Source organism: Oratosquilla oratoria, chromosome 9 (genome assembly GCF_046742065.1).
Source record: "Oratosquilla oratoria isolate Oo_2021 chromosome 9, ASM4674206v1, whole genome shotgun sequence".
Classification (NCBI taxonomy): domain Eukaryota; kingdom Metazoa; phylum Arthropoda; class Malacostraca; order Stomatopoda; family Squillidae; genus Oratosquilla; species Oratosquilla oratoria.
The window spans coordinates 66,892,188-66,902,187 of record NC_134785.1 but is presented as its reverse complement, the minus strand read 5'-3'; the positions used below and the strand labels follow the sequence as shown (position 1 = coordinate 66,902,187).

The following is a 10,000-nucleotide window of genomic DNA, read 5'->3' as shown; positions in this document are numbered from 1 at the left end:
GTCAATAAATCTCTTTATTTTTGTAACTCATTATGGTGCGATATTAGATTAGGATCATTGCTCACTGACGATATCAGACTTTGGTGTCCACAAGATCCACAGTGTCCAATGATATTTTTTTTCATAACTCGTTGTACAGAAAAGCAGCCCAACGGAGTACTTCTGGTACCGGGAAACCCTAGATATTTCCCCAGATATCAACCACCCAGAGAGATTTAACTGGAAGATTGCTGTGTGTCTTTTGGTGGCTTGGCTCTTGACCTACCTCTGTATGGCCAAAGGTATCGCCTCATCTGGAAAGGTAAATCCATTATCCTTTCAGTAATTTTTTTATGTTCGACCAGATTTATCTTAAATATCTTCACCAAAAACGACTCACGCATTCAAGACATCGAGGTGATTGCAATCTAAGAAGAATACCAGTACTTGGAAAAATAAATCCGTTTACCTTTCGTAGCGAGAATGGGGAAAGTATACCTGTGATTTTTGCCTGGGGGTATTCCTTATACGCGTAGGGAACTTATGTATGCTCTCCTTGTTCCCCTCAGGTGGTGTACGTGACGGCCACGTTCCCTTACCTCGTCCTGGTCATCTTCTTCGTCAGGGGAGTGACCCTACGAGGAATGGAAGATGGTCTTCGTCATCTCTTCACTCCGGACGTAAGAACATCATCCGGTCATTCCCACCCCTCCCGAACTTTTTCGTCTTCCCGGGCCGAAATGTCCAACATGTCCTTGATATCATTGGATAATCAAAATTCAAAAAATTAATTTCATTATCCCTATAACAAAAAACCCGACCCTTCCGCAAGTAAGGTCGTAAAACTAATCATGTCTATTTTCCAGTTTGAAAAGCTGCTAGATCCAATGGTATGGCTAGAAGCAGGAACGCAAATCTTCTTTTCGTTAGGACTAGCCTTTGGAGGTCTGATCGCCTTCTCTTCCTACAACCCTGTGCATAACAACTGCTTCAGAGATGCAATTGTGTGTGGGCTTATCAACTGCTGCACGGCTATCTTCGCTGCCGTTGTCGTTTTCTCAGTTCTTGGTAAGATTTGCGAGAGATAGGAATGTCGAATTGCGATCTGTGATGTCTGTGGGTGTATTAATGTATCTGTAATGCATGCATATATGTCTCGTTGTCTGTCATTCTCTAAATAAATACAAATACACACACACACACACACACACACACACACACACACACACACACACACACACACACACACACACACACACACACACACACACACACACACACACACACACACACACAGAGCGTGGCCACTTTATTCTCTTCTTGGCTGTAACCAAGCTATCACGTTAATTTTTTGTAGTATCCCTTCGTTGAGGAAAAGATTAACGCTCAAGAATTGTGCCGATGGCCTCAGCATATTGTTGAGATTTCCATATATTGCAAATATGGAGGATTCTCTTGAAATAGGAAATGATAGACAATTTTTCCATTTTCTGCAAAGAAAATGGAGAGGATCAACTGATTCGGTTTCGATCTCATTTTGCAGTGTTCAATTTTCATAGCTGGCTTTGAAATTGTGCATATTCTTCGTACACTCCATCTATGCCTTTAGAATATTCCATCTGATCATACCTTTATTTGGGAAGCAGAATAAAAAAAATATATAAATCATATTTGCATTTTACGTTTTTTCTCATCCTTTGTAGATACTCCCAGGCTTGCCAAACGGATCACAATGTCGTTCCAGATTTGATGATTATTTCTAAATGTGTCTTACTTTTTGCTCACGGTAATTAGTTTCCATCCCATTTTGGCTCATAGTTCTTCTACGGCCTCAGACTCAGTCAGTATCGTATCCCATCTGTTTATCTTTTTGGTAAAATGAAAGTTTTGATTTTTTTCTTTATGTTTTAGGAAATATAGCTGTCCTCTCATCCTATCCCCTTATACTATTACATATATATTTCATTGTATGAACTACTCTTTTGGTTCTATTGTACAGTAATCTTATAATCCATCTGTTTTATTCCATTCCTACACCAAAAAAAATCTTTCTTTTCAAATCCGAAACCCGTCTTACAACATACTTTTTCTCAGTTAGCTATATTTTGGCTCTAAACCACTCCTGCATATTCTAGAATGGGTTTAAGGTGTTGTGCTATCAAAATTACGCCATTTTCCGAGTGTTATAGTTTACCGTAAGTTTCATGATCACATCACATACGATCTTCTCATTGTGATCGAAATAATTTGTACATATGGTCGTTTAGATGAAGATCTATTGGAAATATCATTCCTGTCTATTTCTCTTGCTTTTCTTCCTGTTCTTCTCATAGTTGGCACCATGTATTTATCCCCCTTTTGGTTCTTGCCTATGTCCCGTACAGTGCATTCTTTAAACTAGTTCTAAGCTAAATCTATCTAAATCTAAATCTAGATATAAATCTAAATCTAAATCTAAATTCAAATACAAAGTTCCGGTTGATCGCTTGAATGTTGTTATCATGCGAAAACTTGTTCATGTAATCATTCTTGATGTCAGGTCAAATATGTTTACCAAGAATACGACTGGCGCCAGCTCGTATCCCTGAGAAAATGAACGTTTTCTCTGGATCTAATCTAAGCGCTCTTTTCGAGTCAGTGTTGTTCTTATCAACGAAATCTCCCATCTTTTCCAAAACCTACCTTCAACGACTAACATTTTCTTCCTTCCCTTTCCTGATCTCCAGGAACAAATGGTCCATTTTCATGTGTAATGTGTTTTTTTCAAATATCTTTAATGTGTCTCTAATTGTGTCAAAACATCTTGGAAAGTTGGAAACAGACAATTTTCCTCTTCTGGATTTGAATGATCGACCTGATAACAGCTTGTTCCTTTCCAGATAACCTGACCATTTGTCTCTAATTGTCTTCTGTAGTGTCTTACTTACCAAGCATTTTAATGACACTGATCGATAGTTAAGTAAGCACTCCTTATTCCCCATGTTATGAATGGGAACTATGTCTATTAGCTTCCATTCAAAAGGGATTTTTACTTTTACTTAGCAAAATTATGAGATGATTATTTGATGGGATGGCTTTGCAGTTCAACGCACTCTATGAACATCTAGTCCAGCACTTTGCACTCCTCTTGTCTAAAGCTTCCATATCAATCTCTTTCTTCGATATTGTAAAGAATTTTTCAGTTGTTTGTAATTGGTAGTTGCCGAAAAGTCGATCAGAAGACCGCGTGAGGACGCAGCCTTTATCAACACAAACGGAACGTCAAACGTATAAAGGCTCCGTCTTTACTTGGTGTTTATTATTATCTTTTTTTTAATCCTTCGACTTCGTTTTTTGGCTTCCAGATATTTTTGTTTTTCCTTTCCATGCATTTTCCTGGGTAAGAGCTGGGTGAATTGTTTTTGTAGAGTACTTTAATCACTTCTTCCTTCCTTTCATATATTCCTTCCACCATAGATCGTTATATTTTATCTTTTTTTTTATCATCATAACCGTGTAATATTTTTTACGTAACTGAATAATGCCTTTTTACAAAAGAATCTTTGCATCTTTTTAATTACTGTTTATTTTATTTTTGCTTTTGAATAGATTTTGTGCAGTTTATCTGGGTGCCTTTATGCTTGTTGTGTATCTCGCCTACATCTTGTACTTTGCTTGTCTTAAAATATCACCATTCTCTTTTAATGCTTTCCTCGCTTACCGTTACATTTGATCTATATGAACACTCTTGTATCTGTTGTATTTCTTTCACGTATTTTGCTTTCCTTCGTTGTCTGAATTTTAGCATGTACAAATATATTCTTTTTTTTTTCATTGTTGACGTATACTGTGATTTTGATTTTGGATTCCCTGGTATGTGTCGTTGGAGAATACTTGAGATTTGTGTAATTCTCTACTTTTATTTTCTCATGGGGGCGGGGGAGCTAGTACACACCAATATTGCAAGAGAACATAAAAGCCATTTTCCAACTTTAGCTTGATAAAGAAATATTGTAACTCACTTACGGTAAAAAAAAAGGCTCCATCTTCTGCTGCAGCTCCTGTTTTTCGTCTTCATCTCCTGATTCAAAGTTCTTTGAGTCTCCTTTTCGGGGTTGAAGAATCACCAATTATTTATTTTACCTCTTCCCCTCATCCAATGTATATATTAGTGTATCTACGTGTTGGGTCCGTTTTCTACCAAACCTTTGTAGATGGTGGGGCAGAGGATGTACTAAATAATCTTGTTACTTCCTCATTCCCAAATATAGCTTCTTTACTTTTTTATTACTATCATTATTATTATTAACTGTTTCTCTTGATGTCATTTTTCAAATTGGGCATGTTTCCGTTATCTCTTTTTCTGCTGTTGTTATTTTGAGTTTCTTAAAAAAAGTTTCTTTTCTGTCAGTCCTTTTTTTAATCTAAATGGTCTTCCCAATTTTATTTTTCCCCTCAATATTTTGTATTCTATGCTAGTAAGAAATGATGGTCTGTAGCATAGGTCCTCTTTTTGTCTGTTCATGTCAACTGAGTGTGAATCTTTGTTTTATTTTTTGTGTGTTTTTATGTATCTTTGCAACTGCGGAGTTCAGTTCCTCTTGACATTCTCCGTTCATCCATCCTGAAACATAGTATGGTACAATTTTTTTTATTCTTACCCAATTATTTTTATTTTTTGGGACCTCATTGTTGCCTCGGCCCTCTGAATAATTTTCAACATTTGTTTTTGGTTAGTATGGGAAAAAGTTAGAAAAAATTATAAAGAAAATCACAAGAACAACGAATGAGTAGCAAGCGAAGACGCGCAACAACGCAAAACTTCGCACTACAGCTGCTTATGGGATACTGTCTCGCTGTGAACCAGGAAAGCCGCCAGGACTTTACGGCTCTATCACAACTTGCTGTTTTCACGTATGAAAGGGATTTGAAGGATATAGTAGGATCACATATGTACCCATTCGTATGTTGGGGGCGTGCATATATATATATATGTGTGCGTATGTGTGTGTGTGTGTGTGTGTGTGTGTTTTACCTACCATGCTCTGCGCTTCACTCTGCACCTTCCTTCCAAACAGGGTTCAAGGCTAATATCACGTACGACGAATGCACCGAAGACCGGAATAATATCATGAGGTATTTATCAAACAGCACCGACCTTGACACGCCTCCTCCTGGAACCATTATCTCTGTGATCGAAACTCCCTTCGTGGTCAAGGAAGTGCCCATGCCAGAACTTCCGGTTTGTGACCTGAAACAAACGCTCAAAAATGTACGTGGTGACCTCCTCTGATTCTTATTTATTTATTTATTTATTCAATTTTGGTAAAGTGATACCACTACTCAATTTTTGTTGTTTTTACTCGCCTCCCGTCACTCTTTCAGTCGGCTTCAGGCACGGGATTAGCCTTCATCGTATTCACTGAAGCCATCAACCAGTTCCCTTGGGCGCCCCTTTGGTCCGTACTCTTCTTCCTCATGCTCTTCACTCTCGGCATCGATTCGGAGTTTGGCACCCTGGAGGGCGTCATCACGTCCATCGTTGATCTCAAAGTCTTCCCAAATATCCGAAAGGAAATTTTAACAGGTAAATATTTTTCTTAATGTGTCCGTGCTCTCAAAATATCGTTTGATTAATTCTGATATATCGTATGATAGTTTTTATATTTGTTGACATTTTGTATATGGTATTAGTATCTTCAGAAGCTCTCTGTCTGGCCGAGCAGCTCAGGAGTGGAGGCGGTTTGAGGCTGCCTGGCGGTCGAGTGAGTTCGCGATACATTAAATATCCCATCCTTCAGAAACTCCTCTGTGAGGATGCACCGCTCTGATATATTTCGCGACATTAAACCAAATCAACCTATCACTCCCCATAATAAATTATATAGAGATAGATAAGTAAATGATAGTAATAATAATAATAATAATATTTTTATGGCGTATGGAGTAACAAGCTCTGAAAAATCCTTACCACACTATTTCATACATGATTAAGAAGCCAATTGAATATAATTTAGAGAGAAACCTCTAGGTTGACAGTAAAACTCCGTGCCTTTCAGTTGCTTTGTTTATATGTATTAATTACCCAAACTAGACAATACCACTTGTAGAAAAAAACGATAGTTTATCTACTCGCATTTTATCACGAAGCGTCAAGGAAAATATTTTGACAACGCGCCCCGAAACTCGTTCTAGGATTGACGTCATCAATCATGACGAGAATTTTGAAATGCGTTCCACAGGGTGCTGAGTTTTATTGTGTGTCTGCCTGATAAGGGCAGGGTTGAAAGGAAAGTAGGCATTGAATTTATTTACCTGTTGTAATTATCAAATGTTTCCAGCCTAGTTTATGGAAAAATTTACCCTGTCGGTTCCTCTTTAATGTGGTACATAATGAAATACCAATGTTGGAATAGGAAAACATAAGAAATTTGCTTATTCACACTGTTGATTCAGTTGCAACACAGATTGGACAAGAGAAATAAAATATGCAAAACTTACATTTTTGAAGCTCTGGAAATATCTGAAAATAACCTTGACGCTTTTAGACTGTCAGGAAATTGCACAAAACTCTCATTTCCGAAAAGCACTTTGTGTAAATCTCTTTTTAAAAGATTTTGTTTTCCCACTCGCTCCCACAGCTGCTAGCAAGAGCCGACATTTTGAAAGACATGCGAAAGATAGCATTCTCTTTTCATTTCTTTTATATATTTTTCTATAAACTTTCATTCATCAATTAATTTTTAAAAATTATTCTAGTACTGATTGTTTTCCTTTTGTCTATTCTTCTCCCTGAAGATTATGATAATAATTAATCCATGGAAACGTATTTTTTATTTCATTGGGTAACTGTGGTAAGTAGATTTGTGGAGACAAAAGTGAATGTTGCATCAATTGGTTCTTCTTCTTCTTTTTGCAGCAATAATCTGCTCAGTGTGCTGTGCCCTCAGCATGGTCTTTGCTCACGGAGCTGGAAACTATGTCTTCATTCTTTTCGACGACTTCAGTGGTAACCTGCCTCTTCTCATCGTGGCCTTCTTCGAGTGTATCTCCGTCTCCTACGTCTACGGACTCAGGAAGTAAGTGGGTCATTCTTTAGGGTTAGGATGCAGAAGGATTACCCTTCCGTCGTACAGTTCTTGCGGTGTCCAAATCGTATGTTATCTTCATGTTTTTCTTAGCTTTTGATTCTCTTTGTTATAGACAAGCCGATTTATAGGGTTCCATTGACCTGGAACAAAAAATAATTTGCAGATAGATAAACAGACAGGCAGACTGACACAGACAGAGAGAAAGAAAACGTTAGACAGGCAAACTGGCAAACTGACACAAACAGAGTTATAGAAAACGTTAGACAGGCAGACAGACAGATTGACACTGAGAGATAGAGAGAGAGAAACGTCCGACAGGCAGACTGGTAGACTGACGCTGACAGAGAGAAAACCTTAGACAGATAGACAGACAGACAGAGGGAAAGAGAAAGAAAACGTAGAATATAGAATACGAGACACCGATTTCTCTACAGTCCTCTCGAAACAAAAAGACGAGTTATGTTGCGGCATCACTAAAAGACGATTCTCGAAGACAGCTATCGGTACTCTGACACCAGAACCGACATTTTGATCCCGCTAAACATACTCTTGAGGCCTTGAGTGGTTAACGAATGGAATAGACTTAGTAACCATGCAGTGAGCTATGAAACTATTAGTTGTTTTAAGAAAAGGTTAGATAACTTTATGGATAGGAATGATAAGTGGTCATGGACATCAAACTGCCTAGTTTAGGCTTTATGGTCTCATGCAGTCTCCTTCATTCTTATGGTCCTCTGTTCTTATGGTCCCTTGAGGGCGATTCAGTGAGTATTCTTTCTCACGAACAGGTTCAGCGACGACATCGAGATGATGACTGGAAGTCGGCCGCATCCGTTCTGGATGGCGTGTTGGAAGTATGTCTCCCCTGCTGTGATGCTCATCATCCTGGGCGCATCCATCATCAAGCAGGTGAGAACGCGAGTCCATTACAAACTAACTGCCCGGAATAATTCAAGCTGCTTCTTTCTCTTATAATGTACAATGGGTTTACCTGAAATAATTCGATTTTTTTTCTTCTCTTTTAATGTATAATGAGCAAGGCAATAGGGATGTTCCAAGCACGATGTTATGCCCACTTGAATGATAATTTAGTATATTTGATGAACTTTTTTCTTTTTTTCTTTCTATAGAAGTCTAGGCTTCGAAACACGGATAATTCTCGTCCTTTAATTATATCTACTACAAAAGAAATCCTTTATATTCGTAATAATCATACCCATGGCCCTCATGTTCAGTTTACACTGCAATCTCAGTGCAGTGCAAACGTGACGTGAAAATATGTACAGTATCCCCCTGCTATTACTGGGGCTTACGTTCCTTCACCTCCCGCGAATCCCGAAAATCCGCGAATTATTGATACATTTTTAAAACGCCTATGTATGATATTATATACGCTAAAATATGCTTCCCAAACAAATTCTAAAGACAGTCTTACTCATTAATACAGTAATAATGTAGTAATATGTAGTAATGATAAATTAAAAACAGTAATAATGTAGGAGAAACGAAAGCTCGTAACTGACATTGTTATTTTAAAATTATTTACCAGTTATACTGTATCATCTCTCTTTTCTAATTTTTTATTTTATTTTTACTGACATTGTTATTTTAAAGCTATTTACCAGTTATACTGTATCATCTCTCTTTTCTAATTTTTTATTTTATATTTATTGACATTGTTATTTTAAAATTATTTACCAGTTATACTGTATTATCTCTTTCTAATTTTTTATTTTATATTAACTAACATTGTTATTTTAAAATTTTTTACCAGTTAGGGTGAATATGAGCGTTTTTCTGCTTAAAAATGGTCTATGAAATTCACGAAATTATGAAAAAAAAAACTTTGAGAGCAAAATCCGCGAGTATGCGGGGCCGCGAACGGTTAATCGTGAATGAGTGAAGGTTATTACTCGTGCGCCGTTCCCAGGTAGCCTATATACATATCGGGCTTCTATTTTTGGGGGGCGAAAATTCTCTTATCTACATTTATGATCTATCTGTGTAACTCACCGCGGGAAAATGGTCTTCCTACAACCTCCAACCCTTCTACAGTTGCTGGATGGCTCGAAGTACGCGACGTGGGACGCGGCGGAAGGAGTGGTCACGATGCGTCAGTGGCCCGGCTGGATCTGGGCTCTTGTTGCGGTCCTGGTCCTCATCTCGGCCCTCTGGATACCAGGAATCGCGCTCACGAGGTACAGCATGACAACACGCACTTACACTTGTCCTCTTAAAAGACTAAATTGAAATGTGCTTCTTGTTCTCTCGAGTAGAAATGGAAACGTTGTTTTTTGTCTTTAAACTACCGTTCGAAGTAATAAGGGATAGAATAAGGTACAGCATGACCAAACACACTTACCCGTTTTCTTCAGACTAAATTGAAATTTTATTCTTGTTCTTTTGAATGGAAATGGAAACGTTGTTTTTGTCTTTAAACTACCGTTCGAAGTAATCATGACGTATTAGTATTAGGGGACAAGATAGGGTAGAGGATGACTAACAAAACTTACAATTGTTCGAAGCAATCATAAACTATTTGAGAATGAGGGGCATTTTTCCCAAGGGAAGAACAGTGCGAGACTAATTCATGCCTGTGCCCATTTTGATCTTTATTAATTCAACCCAAGACAATGCCAAACGCTTTACTTACCTAACAGGAGAACCCAAGACATGAATGGATTAAAGGAATGTTTTTCAAGATACTTATTGTGCTATGTCCTTTGCAGGCTGTGTGGCATCCACATTATACAGGACGATGAACCAGCTTGGTTCCCTGCCGAAGAACTACGAGAGTATTACAGCGTTGTGCCACACAAGGTAAGTGCGTGTTCAGAATTATATCACCATGTGGTATGTGGTAGGTACTGCAAACAGAATTACATAAAACATACACCCTAAACACCAAATAGTACGTATCGAACCACACCGAGATACACACATTATAGGAT

General features: G+C 38.0%; 1 protein-coding gene across 2 annotated transcripts in view; it reads left to right on the top strand.

The window, feature by feature from the left end:
* The window catches only part of LOC143028503 (sodium-dependent neutral amino acid transporter B(0)AT3), an 85,117-nt gene that overhangs the window by 71,902 nt on the left and 3,215 nt on the right, over nt 1–10,000 (top strand). For both annotated transcript variants that reach the window (XM_076190696.1, XM_076190695.1), the window contains exons 8-16: nt 140–301; nt 549–659; nt 846–1,047; nt 5,037–5,230; nt 5,344–5,545; nt 6,878–7,037; nt 7,838–7,958; nt 9,105–9,247; nt 9,779–9,869. In XM_076190696.1, coding sequence (XP_076046811.1) covers nt 140–301; nt 549–659; nt 846–1,047; nt 5,037–5,230; nt 5,344–5,545; nt 6,878–7,037; nt 7,838–7,958; nt 9,105–9,247; nt 9,779–9,869 — 1,386 coding nt within the window. The remainder of the gene's footprint in view (nt 1–139; nt 302–548; nt 660–845; nt 1,048–5,036; nt 5,231–5,343; nt 5,546–6,877; nt 7,038–7,837; nt 7,959–9,104; nt 9,248–9,778; nt 9,870–10,000) is intronic.